The sequence below is a fragment of the Xenopus laevis genome, chromosome 7S, assembly GCF_017654675.1.
Source record: "Xenopus laevis strain J_2021 chromosome 7S, Xenopus_laevis_v10.1, whole genome shotgun sequence".
In the NCBI taxonomy this organism is placed as follows: Eukaryota; Metazoa; Chordata; class Amphibia; order Anura; family Pipidae; genus Xenopus; species Xenopus laevis.
This window is the reverse complement of record NC_054384.1, coordinates 54094521-54108573: the sequence shown is the minus strand read 5'-3', so window position 1 is coordinate 54108573 and position 14053 is coordinate 54094521. Positions and strand designations below refer to the sequence as shown.

The following is a 14053-nucleotide window of genomic DNA, read 5'->3' as shown; positions in this document are numbered from 1 at the left end:
TCACCAGTTGAAAGAGATGCATGAGAAGGTCAACACATGGTAAGTTTTCAGGATGGGTAGTTCTGAAAAGATTAAAGAAAGGGAGGAGACACCAAAAGACATATTTAACTAATGGATAATGAATGTGCAACATACAAGGAAATAATACAAAGCAGCCTCTTTCAGTCTATAAAATACGCAAATATTAGGGTTTTTACCTGTCTGGTTTTGACCCCGGCTGCCATGCCTGTGTGCCTTGCACTGTGGCATCACTGATACACCCCTTGTCCAGACCACAACTCGGGGAAAGGTGGAGACCCTAGCTAGTATTTACAAACATTGGATATAAATATCACAACTGTTGTTGTTTCCCATAGAAACCAACACAGGCTTTTGTTTTCTAACTCATAGGTGACTGATCTAATTGTATTTGTTGTTAAGGGTAACCTTTCCATTGATATGTATCTCCAATGTTAGTGAACCAGCTCCTAAAAAACTACCAGGCACAACCAGCTTATTTGCAAATGGTTGTTCTTTCAAATTTTCTTTATTTTTCTTTATTTTTTTTAATTTTATACAACTGTATCATTTACATTTATTTGGGCCATATTTATAAAGTTATATAAACAGAAAGCACTGAAATACACCAAACATTGTCATGGTAAAATCACCAATAGTTTTAAGGTTGTGCAACGATTTTATGGGTAAGTTTATACGAGTATAAAATAGTGATGTAAAAGGAGGTAGGTGTTAGCTTGAAATGAAACAGCTAAAAGGAGGAGACATTTTTGTCAATGGGGGATCCCCAGTCTTGGCTGCCACTGTTTTTTATGCTTGACTCTTTGCTGCCTGAATTTATAATAATTTAAGTCCGATTCATCTATATGGGTGTTAGCCATTCCCTTCCTGGAGTATTACACACCCATTTTGACTTGCTTCTGAGGCAGAATAAATTATACAGAAAATTAAGTGAAGGATCAAAATAAAAACGCAGACTGCTCACGATATTCATAATTTTATTACGGACCGGAAGCTAAATGACAAAGCTATGTTTTACGTCAGGAGGTTAAAATAAGAATTGCCTAAACTCTTTGTCCTTTCACGTGACATTGCGAAATGGAAAGTGGGAAGGGTTTTTTTTTTATCCTGCAGTCTAACGTCCATATTGGAAAAAGGCAAGCACAAAGGTTCATCAGTCTAACGCTTGTAAATGTAGTCACTTTGTTCGTGTTTTTAAATTGCTGGATTAGCATAGTTTTTATTTTACCTAACATGTTTACGGTTACACGTGATGCAGTGTGAGTGTTTTAGAAAAGTAAAGCTTCCCTAAACAAATATGGACGAATCCATTCCCCGCAGTGTAAGCGAAACCAGCTCTTTGTGCCGCAGTGGAACCTTCTGGAAGATCGTAGTGGTTTTTGTCAGTTGCTACTTGGACTGTACTGTGATTGGCGGACTATTCCCTACGTAGAAGTTTTACGACATTCTCTTCTGGAACCTTCTAAGCCAGTATATAAGGCTGCCGGCAGAGGCGTTCTTTCTCATTGCAAGCACTACGAGGTCGGAGACGGCGAGCAGCTCATTTAGAACCGGCCATAGCACAGCACTGCAGGTATATAGTTTTGTTGTTTATCATTTTCTGTTTCGTTGTTTAAACGTCTATGTTATTAAGGTGTATGTAAAACGTTTATTTCAATGTACTTTCGAAACACCATCTACTCCTATTGGTGACTTTTGAAGGGATGCATACAAGTAAATTTGTATTCTATTTAAAAATCAAACCCTATATAAATTAGATGCAGACTCGTGGTCTGACGGCCTTATACTACAGTGTAACGTTTCGACCCTTGTCTTAACCACGCCACCCTTCTAGTTACTGTTGCCTAACACTTAATTTTTAATTGTATTTGTTTATCAGTGATAAAAACCCATCGACTAAACTTACCGGAAATACCTTCCCGTGCTCCCTGAGTTTTTTTTCTTTAGCCTTTAAATGTGTCAAATCTCTGGCATTTAATGTTGTTTTAAGGATAGTATCCGTTGAATAATCTTTCAATCGGCCTCTGATACCCTATGACTTGCCGTTCGCCATTTCGTCTACTGTCGTGTGCATTTGTTCTGTCAGTTATCACGTGTCGGTGTTCCAGCCCAAGATGGCGGCATGGCTCTGCATTGCAGGACAAAATGGTGGCAGCACCACGAGTGAAATGTGGGGTTGTTCATCTTTTTGTTGTTGTTGGGATTGTTTTACTTCAGAAAACTCTTTCCAGATCAGTTTTCAGGTTAATCACCAGAAATCTACTTTTTCCAATTACTTTTCTTTTTTTGTTTTTTTTTTTCAAATTTTAGTTTAATGTCTCTGGTGCAGTCTGTCAGCTCAGTAATTTAGGTGCAGACACTAAATGGATACAATTTATCAACATTTAGTTGATACATTTCTCAACAGCATATCTGGAGTATTGGCAACTATTTTATAAATTCTAACCGCTGCCTGTAATGAAACCCAGAGATTATGCTCAGCAGGGACAAACTTGAAATTAATCTACTAAATGTATCCATTTAGAACAGTTTCAAGTGTCAGTGACCCCTCCCAGAGCTGTTTTAGAAGGTGACCTAACATTTTACACTTGAGTAAAAGAAATGTCCACACATAGAAAATAAAAAGTAATTGAGGGTAAAAGTCTTTATTTCAGGTGAACTATCTGAACTACTAGTTTTTGAAGGTGAACATCCCCTTTAATAGATGCAGCTGTTTCTAATGACTCTAAGCAAGAGTTGTCTAAAATGTTAAGGCATGTGCAGCTCAAAAGTGACAGCACTCCAGCATCTCCTAGTTTTATTATTTTTGTTTTTTAGAATATAAACAAATATTGAACTTTGTCAATAACAGTGCTATACAAGTTTACAATGCAAGTACCCCTGGGGATAAAATATAATAAACAAATGAGGGACCCTTATTGGCATGTGGTAACACAGGGTAGGAAGATATTCCTGTATTGTAGAACTTAACAATCGGTGCCTTTATTAGGTTTTCTGTATTTGTTTCCCAAACTACAGAACCTCTGGTTAAATATTCACCTCCATTACAGCTTGTAATTGAACCGTCTACAGTACTTTATTTTCAGTTAACCTTTTTCTTGGAACATGGCTTATCCTCTTGGTGTAAAGGAAATTCATTATCTCGTTTGGTTTTTACTTACAGCAACAATGTCTAAGGGACCAGCAGTTGGAATTGATCTTGGCACCACTTACTCCTGTGTGGGTGTCTTCCAGCATGGCAAAGTGGAGATCATTGCCAATGACCAAGGAAATAGGACCACACCCAGCTATGTGGCTTTTACAGATACAGAGAGGCTGATTGGAGATGCAGCTAAAAATCAAGTTGCCATGAACCCCACAAACACTGTTTTTGGTAAGGATACTTTTAACATGTTAAGTGTCTGAAGTGCTGAGGCAATTGCAATACACATACTGCAGCCAGGAGGAGACAAGTAAATATCAACTGAGCTTACTGGGTTATCACACAAGCTGCATTAAATTTTGAATATTATAGTAATGTAATTTTGCTCTAGTAACATGGTCTTGGTTTCAGTAAAAGGATATTGGATTAAGCCAGCTGTAGCTGCTCTGCTTCTGAGAACTTCAGGCATTTCTACCTTGCATGAGTAAATTCAGTAGAAAATCCTTAGTGGGGGGGTGAATTATTTTTCTCTATTTGCACTGGCTTGCAATTTGAAAGGATAAAGGCTAAATATGGACTACTGTAATAGTGCTGTGTATGGCACCAGAATTAAACTTGTGTTTGGGGTTATTTACAATATTCAACTTTTTTTTAATGCAGTTACTCTAATTTTCAGATGCCAAGCGACTCATTGGCCGCAGATTTGAAGATGCGGTTGTTCAGTCTGACATGAAGCACTGGCCTTTCAATGTTGTGAGTGATAGTGGAAGACCAAAGGTCCAAGTAGAATACAAGGCAGAGACCAAATCTTTCTATCCAGAGGAAATTTCATCTATGGTTTTAACTAAGATGAAGGAAATAGCTGAAGCTTACCTTGGCAAGGTGAGTGCCTTTTGAATTGTTTTTAGGTTGTCCAACACAACTCCATGTGTCTAGAAAGCTTGTATGCTCAACTGACCTTATAGGCACATTTATGGTTAGTCATAAACATCCCAAATACAAATTACTGTGAAACTTCAAAGTAATTGTTGCGATGCAAGTGGAACTTACAGGTGTAATATCAATGACTTGAAACATCAAATGCAGAATAGTTCTTAAACATGTGTGAAAATCATGGGTTATTGGGTACATTTATATCTTGGAATAACGTTAAAGTATTTAACAATGTGTTCTCTTCACAGACCGTGACAAATGCTGTAGTTACTGTTCCAGCATATTTCAATGACTCCCAGCGACAGGCTACTAAGGATGCCGGAACTATTTCTGGGCTGAATGTGTTGCGTATCATTAATGAGCCAACTGCTGCTGCCATTGCCTATGGACTGGATAAGAAGGTATAAATCACTTTCACTTCAGAGTGGTAGAAAAATTAAAGGGGGGGGGGGCCGATTCCATTATATCTTCCTGTGCCTGTTCAATTTGGCTTCTTGTCTGATCGCTGTGATGAATGTGATTCCAAAGCCATTCGTAGTTTCCACCAGATGTCTCACGACTTATGATGGTTTATTACCTTCCTTGGATGTCTGAGCGATTATGTAGGTAGTGTCCTCATGAGTGTGCTGTATCCTTAAAGTAAGTTAATAAAAGTGTTGCTTTCTTTTAAGGTTGGAGCAGAAAGGAATGTACTGATCTTTGATCTTGGAGGTGGCACCTTCGATGTCTCCATTCTTACCATTGAAGATGGAATCTTTGAAGTTAAGTCTACCGCTGGTGACACTCACTTGGGTGGTGAAGACTTCGATAATCGTATGGTGAACCACTTTGTTGCTGAATTCAAAAGGAAGCACAAGAAGGACATCATTGACAACAAGAGAGCTGTTCGCCGTCTCCGTACTGCTTGTGAGCGTGCAAAGCGTACGCTCTCCTCCAGCACTCAGGCTAGCATTGAAATTGATTCTCTCTATGAAGGAATCGACTTCTATACCTCCATAACAAGAGCACGTTTTGAAGAACTCAATGCTGATCTCTTCAGAGGTACCCTTGACCCTGTTGAAAAATCACTTCGTGATGCTAAGCTTGACAAGTCTCAAATACATGATATTGTATTGGTGGGTGGATCCACCCGTATACCTAAAATCCAGAAACTTCTTCAAGATTTTTTCAATGGAAAGGAGTTGAACAAGAGCATCAACCCTGATGAAGCTGTTGCCTATGGTGCAGGTATGTAGAAGAAAATAAAATTTCTGACTTATTGCTTGGTATTTGCTAAGATGAATACGATTCCAAAGCCATTCGTAGTTTCCACCAGATGTCGTAAGACTCATGATGGCTCTACCTTCCTTGGATGTCTGAGCGAATATATATTTATTTGGCAAAAAGTTGTGGGGTTTTTTACCTTCCATTCTAAACTTTTATTTTTTTTGTAGCTGTACAGGCAGCCATCTTATCTGGTGACAAGTCAGAGAATGTTCAGGACCTCCTGCTGCTTGATGTTACACCTCTATCCCTTGGTATTGAGACAGCTGGTGGTGTCATGACTGTTCTGATCAAGCGAAACACAACCATTCCCACAAAGCAGACACAAACATTCACAACATACTCTGACAACCAGCCTGGAGTCTTAATTCAGGTAAGATACATTTCAAAGTGTTAACAGTCCAATATAAAGGGATTTGTATATACACTGTTCATACGTCTTAAGTTCTTTAGCAGTTGTAAGATTATGACTAAGGACAGTGTTTCTGTTGTGTGACAAATGACAGTAGTTGGCACTATTTTGGAGGCTCAAACTTACAGGAAATTTGTTGCTTTCAAACTTAACATGTCTGGCTGCTTGGAAAACCAGAGACCAATCCTGTTGGCTTTAACTTCTATGCACCACTTCGGAATTGCACATTTCCATTTTAAATGTATACATGACCAACTTTTAGCATGATTGCATTTGTTAAATATTCAAGTTGTCTTAAGTTTTTCAGCCCCAAGCCAAGTGTGAAATAAAAGATGCTTTGTAATGAACTACCCTTCTAACTGCTTAAACTTTTTTTTTTTTTTTTTTTTTTGTGCAGGTATACGAGGGAGAAAGGGCAATGACCAAAGATAACAACTTGTTGGGTAAATTTGAGCTGACTGGCATCCCTCCTGCTCCCCGAGGTGTTCCTCAGATTGAGGTGACTTTTGACATTGATGCCAATGGTATCTTAAATGTGTCTGCTGTTGACAAGAGTACTGGCAAAGAGAACAAAATCACCATTACCAATGACAAAGGTAACTACCTAAAGCTATACAAAATAGTCGCTGTGATGAACTTGTTCCAAAGCCATTCGTAGTTTCCACCAGATGCCGAAAGGCTGATGATGGCCTAGCACCTTCCTTGGATGTCTGAGCGACCATTCTTAACTACTATTTACATTTTAGAGCAGAACACCGGTTTCTGTACTGGTTGCTGAGTATCTTTGTGTTCTCTGCAGGCCGCCTTAGTAAGGAAGATATTGAACGTATGGTTCAAGAAGCTGATAAGTACAAAGCTGAAGATGAGAAGCAAAGGGACAAAGTATCTTCAAAGAATTCACTGGAATCCTATGCATTTAACATGAAGGCTACTGTTGAAGATGAGAAACTTAAAGGAAAAATAAGTGATGAAGATAAACAAAAAATCCTGGAGAAATGCAATGAAGTTATAGCTTGGCTGGACAAAAATCAGGTAAGGGAATGTCATGCACACTTCACTATAGTGGATATTGGCACATACTCGGCTAGAACCTTTAATGTCTTAGCAGCAGCTTAAACTAACTTTTTAGTCTGTGCTAGCCTGGCCCAGCAACACTCGCACCTGGTGGGCACACTGGTACAAGTAAGCAGTGGTGCCCAAAAAGTAGATCAGGCTCTACCTTTAGCTGGTGATCAGTAGATCTCGAGACACGTCAGCAAACAGCTTGTCTAAATCACCCTCCTATTCATGCATTTCATTCAGATTTTTATATTTAGGGTAACTATACATATATAACTTAAATATAGCTATATACATTTTCTCAAATACAACTATGAAACGGAACCCCAACAGTGCCTCTATGGCTGCAATCATATTGGGACAACATTGCTAAAAGTAGACCCCGCATTGGTAAAGTGGGCACTTTATGTAAAGGCATGGAGGTGAAAGTGGGGCAGTAAAGGTCCTTGGATAGATGCAGGAAAGTTCAGCCCAAACCCGCCTGAAAACGGTGTTGGCTAGCCAGCACATCACTATTTTTGTAGCCTGCATAGATGACCTCCCCAAGCCCCTTGTAGGCAGCCTGAGCTCTTGCAATGTGGCATTGTATGCTAAACTGACCTATATTCTTCTCTTCTTCAGACTGCAGAAAAAGAAGAGTTTGAACATCAACAAAAAGAACTGGAGAAGGTGTGCAACCCTATTATTACTAAGCTATACCAGAGTGCTGGTGGCATGCCAGGAGGCATGCCAGGAGGTATGCCAGGTGGCTTCCCAGGTGCTGGTGGTGCACCAACAGGTGGAGCGTCATCAGGTCCTACTATTGAGGAGGTTGACTAAAAGCTGCATTCCACTTTTTTCGTCTTGTAACTCCTAGGACACAAATTTCTTACTAGCTGTTAAAATGTTCTCATGTAAGCTGCTGTATGTAAATTTATGGGGCATTAATACTTGAATTCACTCCCAAAAGTCAGGAAAACATCTTGGCACCTGTACTGTAACAAATTTGGGTCCAGACGAATAAAATGTGTTTCATTGGCTCTTGTGTCTTGATAACTTGAATTGCTTTAACTTTTTCCTAGTTCATGTCTTGTGCCTGGCCCTTGATAGGGTCAGGTATACCCTTGTGAATAGCCAGTCAGGAGTCTTATACAGTTTTTGTGTTATCTTCCATTGTAAAAATGCTAGTTGTCTGGTTACCAGGCTAAACACAACTAGAATTACTAAACATAAGACTTGCAAAATTTGGTTAAATGCCTTCTAAATCTGTAAAACCAGACACTTTTTAGCACAATTGTAAAATAGAATTCCCGGATTCTACAAAACCTTATAGGCTTCCCTATGGCTATGATGCACCAAAGCAAAACTTTCAAATAACCTGTGACATTGTACTGATCTTGTACATTTGCAGAAATGCAAGCTTTAATTCGTTTGCTTATTGTAGATTTGGTGCCCCCATTTCTTGCCTTATTGCTACTAGTTATTTAAGGTATACCTTGTAGGCATCTTTGGGCCCTGACAACAGGTGTTTACATCATGTTTCTGATGAAAGAAAATCATACCTTGATCTTTAAAGGAACAGTTGGTGTCAAAATCAAAAAGCTGAGTAAACAGGCTGTGCAAAATAAATGTTTCTAATATTTTTGGTTTTACACTGGTTACTGCCTGGTAATCGGTGAGTTGAGAGGGGCATATGTGTTGTATCTGTTTTTGAATCTGAGCTGAATGCAATTGTAAACTCACTGAACAGATATGTACCATGTGGCCCACCCTTCAAGTCACTGACTTACTGAGTTATAGAACTGAAAAGCAGGAAGTGTTCTGGCTATGTTGAACGTTAAGTCACTCCAGCCTTAAGTTACATTTTTGGTTAACTATTTGAAACATATTTTATTAGAAACCTATTTTGCCTATTTACCCAGTTTATTTTTACATTGTTCAATCCATTAAATATGCTGCCTGCAAAAATACCACTTAAGTTGGCAATAAACATCAAGCCTGTCTTGTAAGGCATACTTGACATTTTGCAGTCATCCTTAAAAGGATTTCAACCCCCCAAAAAATGGTGTAAACGTAATGTTAATGTGCTGCTTAGCAATTTCTTAGATAATTTGCATTTCTAGATAAAATTCAGTTTAAGACAGTCGCCGGGAAGTTATAAACCCAAGTGAATATGTAAGGGCATAGACTGTTGCTGACACTCTTGGCCTTTAAAAATCTGAGCTGAAAGACTATAAAACTGCTAATAAGCAAGTGATCAGAGCTTGCATCTTTTCATGTGTTTAGTTTAAGATCCCCTTTAATACAAGGGGTAATCCTTGCTGCAGAAATTATATTGTAACTTCTGAATTGTGTAGAAACAAATTACACTAGTGAGGACACCAAGCAATCTGGACCCTGATGAGATTTAACCCTAGGGCCAATTATCATCCACAGAGGCTGACCTGTGAATGACCTCCCAATGCAATGAGATTTTCAGACCGTAGGGTTGATACCTTGATCCAATTCAGATGCAAGGAAAGGAAATTCTACCCCACGTGCTCTCCTCTACATATCAAAAAAAAAGGTCTAGGAGGAAGCAAATTGATTGAAAGTGATTAACATTATCACAGGTGTGGTGAAATAAAATTGTTCAAGGGACCCAGAGGTTGTTGGAGTTATAGTTCAGCATCCGCAGTGTACAGACAGCTCCTAAAGGAAACTACATCCCAAAAATTAAGCAACCGATTATATCAAATTAAGTGGCATACTAATGAATTTTACCAAATATATATATATATATTTATATATAATATTCTTTTACGTCTTGTCTTGATCCATCATTATGTGATGGTCCCTGTGCTGCCTCAGCGATCACTTGACCAGAAATACTGCAACTCTGCTGTAACAGGAAGAAGTGTGGAAGCAAGACACAACTTTGTCTGGTAATTGAATTATGTGACCTAACATTTATGGTTTTTATCGTGAAAAAATTCACTATTCGTGATTCCTAGGATCCAAAGGGGCCCTTTTTTTTTTTTTTTAAATGGCAATTTTCTATTTATGATTACCCAATGGCATTTAATACTAAAAAAAGTATATTATTATGAAAATGGTTTATTTACATGAAGTAGAGTTCTACATCTATGTTAATAAAGCCCTACATTGTTGGGGGGTGTATAGTTTTCCTTTAATCACACCTCCCAGTTGGTTGGGTACTTACACCAAAAACAGCACAGAGAGTATTTCAAGAATCTAAAATGGGTAGTCTTGTTGCAACAATGTCCTTCTCATACAGCAGGAAAGCTATGGCAATATGAGGAAATTGATATTTCCAAATCTAGTGCAACACTGTTTTATTATATCCATACAATGATGTAATAGTAACTACTCACAAAGGTCCTGTATATCAGAGTAGAACAAAGTCTTATACAATCCAGTTCAATTTAAAATTAACCATTCCAAAAAATCTCCTCTCTATCGTCACCATCCTGTCTAGAGATAGGAGACTGGGTAGCTCTGCCCCCCTACATCCAGGGCAGCCATCAGGGGGGGACGGGGGTAAGGGGGGCCCCGGCCATGCCACACTAACTTGATTAGCCGGCCACTGCTTTCTAAGAGCTGCTGACTTCGGGAAGGCATGGACGTTTAAGGGGCCCTGGCCACCAATTTTCTTATAATGTGGGGGGGGGGGGCTGGCCGCCAATTTTTTTTTCTCATGTGGGGTCCTAGCCACAAATGTTTTTTTTTTTATGGGGGGCCCTGACCACCAATATATTTTATTTATTAACATGTGGGAACCCTAGCCACCAATATTTTTTTTGTTTTTTTTACTGTATTTGATCTACCTACCTACAGTTGTGTTCAGAATAATAGCAGTGTTTATATAAGTGAATAAAGCTCAAAATCCTTATAAAAGCTTTTATTTCCATACACATGCAAATGCATTGGGAACACTGCACATTCTATTCCAAATCAAAAGATGAACAAAAATACATCAAATGTGTGTTATTCCTTTACAAAAAGTGAAGAAAAAGGAATATTAGGCTGTTCCAAAAAATACGATATGAAGATCAGCAAGCACTCCGGAAACCTCTTTTTAGATAAAATTCAGCTTTTATTTCAACAAGTTAAAACCATTAGATCCTGACGCGTTTCGTATCTGAACGATACGTAATCATAGGCATAAATTCACATAGCTTCTAACGGCTTTTTTTCTTGTGTCTCTAATTTACCATGAATCAATTTAAAATATTTACCATCAATGACTAAATGTGGACGTAAAATACTGGTATGATATTCAACACAAGAATGATTCATTATTTTAAAAGCCAGCGAATTTCCTTAGATATTAAAAAGATATAAAGTATTTAACAATATTATATATAAAGCTTGGAAATTTTGTTTCTTTATTTGTATTAATAATTTAATGTAGTGTCTTGAATTAAGTAAATTATTGATATATTTTTTTTTTAAGGCTCTTTCTTACGAAATTTCTTTCAACAGTGGTTAACGCCGTTTGTATATATTTTTCTTAACTAATGTTGTTCCTTTTGAACGGCGTTTTGGATTCAGAACAATTGTTAGAGTTTAGACATTCCATGATTTAATTAATCATGTCTTTTTCTAACCAGTTATTTAAAAAGCCGTTAGAAGCTATGTGAATTTATGCCTATGATTACGTATAGTTCAGATACAAAACGCGTCAGGATGTAATGTTTTTAACCTGTTGAAATAAAAGCTGAATTTTACCTAAAGAGAGGTTTCCGGAGTGCATGCTGATCTTCTTCATATCGTATACAAGTGAGTGTTTTCCCGTCCTCAGGCGGCTTTCTTTTATTGTGATTGACGCTGAAGCGTCGGACCTGGGGTTTCTACACCCAGGTCATAGTGGTTACATGGTGAGAAAGTGTTAAAGGAGAAGGAAAGGTTACAACGAAGTAAGCCTTATCAGAAAGGTCCATCTAAATATACCAGTAAACCCCCAAAGTAATGTTGCTCTGAGTCCCCTGTCAAAAGAAACACAGCATTTCTTTCCTTCTATTGTGTACTCATGGGCTTCTGTATCAGACTTCCTGTTTTCAGCTTAAACCTCATTGCCCTGGGCAAGAGCATGCTCAGTTTGCTCCTCTTCCGCCCCCCCCCCCCTTCTCTACTGTAATCTGAGCCCAGAGCAGGGAGAGACTCAGGCAGGAAGGGATGTCACACCACATTAATTCTCCAGCTCCTATCCTAAACAAACAGAGAGTTTCTAGAGCTTTTTATTCAGGTATGGTAAAGCATTTTACAGAATAAATATAGCATTCTAGCTTGCACTATTGCAGCTAATCTACTGGCAATAAAATGCCTCCGTAGCTTTCCTTCTCCTTTAAAGCCAATATAATTTTTTATTTAGCGCTTCGAGATGCTTATAATTAACACCCTATGAAAATTTTATTTTTCAATCACGATAGGATTGAGCAGCTTTATTTGTTTGTTAATTGTTCCAAAAATTAGTCTGCATTCTTCTTTACAAACATTCACTGTATAAACTGAAAAATATTTCAAGATTTTGCTTTCCTTTGAATAACTGAACTAATATTAAGATGTATAACCACTGTTTTCCTGAGAACTGCTGCACATCTGTGTTGCATGGAGTCGACCAACTTCTGGCACCTGTTACATTCCACAATTCCTCTGCATTTCTTGGTTTTGCCTCAGAAACAGCATTTTTGATGTCACCCCACAAGTTTTCTATTGGATTAAGGTCTGGAGATTGGGCTGGCCACTCCATAACGTCAATCTTGTTGGTCTGGAACCAAGATGTTGCTCATTTACTGGTGTGTTAATGTCGTTGTCTTGGTGAAACACCCATTTCATGTTAATTTCCTCTTCGGCATAAGGCAACATGAACGCTTCAAGTATTTTGATGTATTGAAACTGATCCATTATCCCTGGTATGTGATAAAGAGCCCCAACACCATAGTATGAGAAACATCCCTGTATCATGATGCTTGTGTCACCAAGCTTCACTCTCTTCACAGTGTACTGTGGCTTGAATTCAGTGTTTGGGGGTCGCCTGACAAACAGTCTGTGGCCCCTAGACCCAAAAAGAACAAAGTTGCTTTCTGCAGTCCACAAAAAGTTGCGCCATTTCTCTTTAGGCCAGTCAATGTGTTCTTTGGCAAATTGTAACCTCTTCAGCATGTCTGTTTTTCAATGGGACTTTGCAGGTGGCTTCTTGCTGTCAGCTTGGCTTCGCATGAGTCTTTTAATTGTAATACTCACAGGTAACTTTAGATCTTCTTGGAGCTGATCGTTGGCTGAGTCTTTGCCATTTTGGCTATTCTATCCATTCGAATGGTCATTTTTCCATTTACTTCCATGTCTGTCAGGTTTTGGTCGCCATTTTAAAGCATTTGAGATCATTTTAGCTAAGCAGCCAATCATTTTCTGCACTTCTTTATACGACCCATTTTGCTCAGATTTTCAGAGAGAAATACATAACCAGCATGCACAACATCTGCTGCCTTTTTTCACAGAATGAATGACCACACTGCTATAATTTGGAACAAATCCCAATTAATGATTCAATTACACAGAATCAGGGGCATGCCTGTCATAACTGTTGCATCTGTTGGTTTTTCTATTAATCTACTACACCCTCTAGTAAATATAGCCATATGGAAATATAATGTCTGCCAAAAACAATGATTGATCTGGTTAGTGATGTTGGACTGCTATTATTCTAAACACTAGTGTAGAACACAGGATCACTTATCAGACTATATTCTGCATGACACTTGAGCAAATGAAAACAAACTTCTGTGATCACTACATTGCCATTATCTCACCTTGACTTTCAAACCAAGGGATATGATGGAGCACACGAGTTCACAGGCTCTGCTGCAAAATACCTTATTGATTACAACATGTTTTGGATCAACATGGATCCTTTATCAATTGTAAAATACAAAACTCCACAAATCACCTTTTAACACAAAACCCACCCTAATGCTCCTCCCTTAGTGACATCACAAACTGTCCAATTAATCCAGAGTGTGTTACGCAAGTCTTTCATGTAGTAGTTCAGTTTAACCCCAAAATTCCAGAAGATGTGTTAAATTGTCCATTAAATTATTCATCAGACAGGATTGTATTATTTAGTAGCGATGTAGTTTCCCATATTTAAACACTGCAACAATAAAAATTTGCAACAATTAAAATATATAAACATTGTTAAATACTTGTAACAAATGTTGCAAAGATATTGAAAATTTGTATTCTTA

General features: G+C 38.2%; 1 protein-coding gene and 3 non-coding genes across 4 annotated transcripts; all 4 read left to right on the top strand.

The window, feature by feature from the left end:
* The first annotated feature begins 1528 nt into the window (after nt 1–1528).
* On the top strand, nt 1529–7846 carry hspa1l.S (heat shock protein family A (Hsp70) member 1 like S homeolog). The gene is made up of 9 exons (NM_001086599.1): nt 1529–1591; nt 3182–3391; nt 3837–4042; nt 4342–4494; nt 4765–5320; nt 5527–5729; nt 6166–6364; nt 6568–6800; nt 7449–7846. Exons 2-9 carry the CDS (start codon nt 3187–3189, stop codon nt 7644–7646), a joined length of 1953 nt encoding a protein of 650 aa, NP_001080068.1. The 5' UTR covers nt 1529–1591; nt 3182–3186; the 3' UTR covers nt 7647–7846.
* LOC121396679 lies at nt 4596–4691 on the top strand. The gene has a single exon (XR_005963121.1). It is a non-coding gene; the product is annotated as a small nucleolar RNA SNORD14 (small nucleolar RNA).
* LOC121396680 lies at nt 5363–5456 on the top strand. The gene has a single exon (XR_005963122.1). It is a non-coding gene; the product is annotated as a small nucleolar RNA SNORD14 (small nucleolar RNA).
* Nucleotides 6392–6486, top strand: LOC121396678. The gene has a single exon (XR_005963120.1). It is a non-coding gene; the product is annotated as a small nucleolar RNA SNORD14 (small nucleolar RNA).
* Nucleotides 7847–14053: the final 6207 nt, after the last annotated feature.

Bases quoted from the DNA above. Each gene is read 5' to 3' on its own strand.
- hspa1l.S (NM_001086599.1), top strand. From the start codon at position 3,187: ATGTCTAAGGGACCAGCAGTTGGAATTGATCTTGGCACCACTTACTCC. The intron at 4,495-4,764 runs GTATAAATCACT...CTTTCTTTTAAG, and splicing joins CCTATGGACTGGATAAGAAG to GTTGGAGCAGAAAGGAATGT. The intron at 6,365-6,567 runs GTAACTACCTAA...TGTTCTCTGCAG, and splicing joins CACCATTACCAATGACAAAG to GCCGCCTTAGTAAGGAAGAT.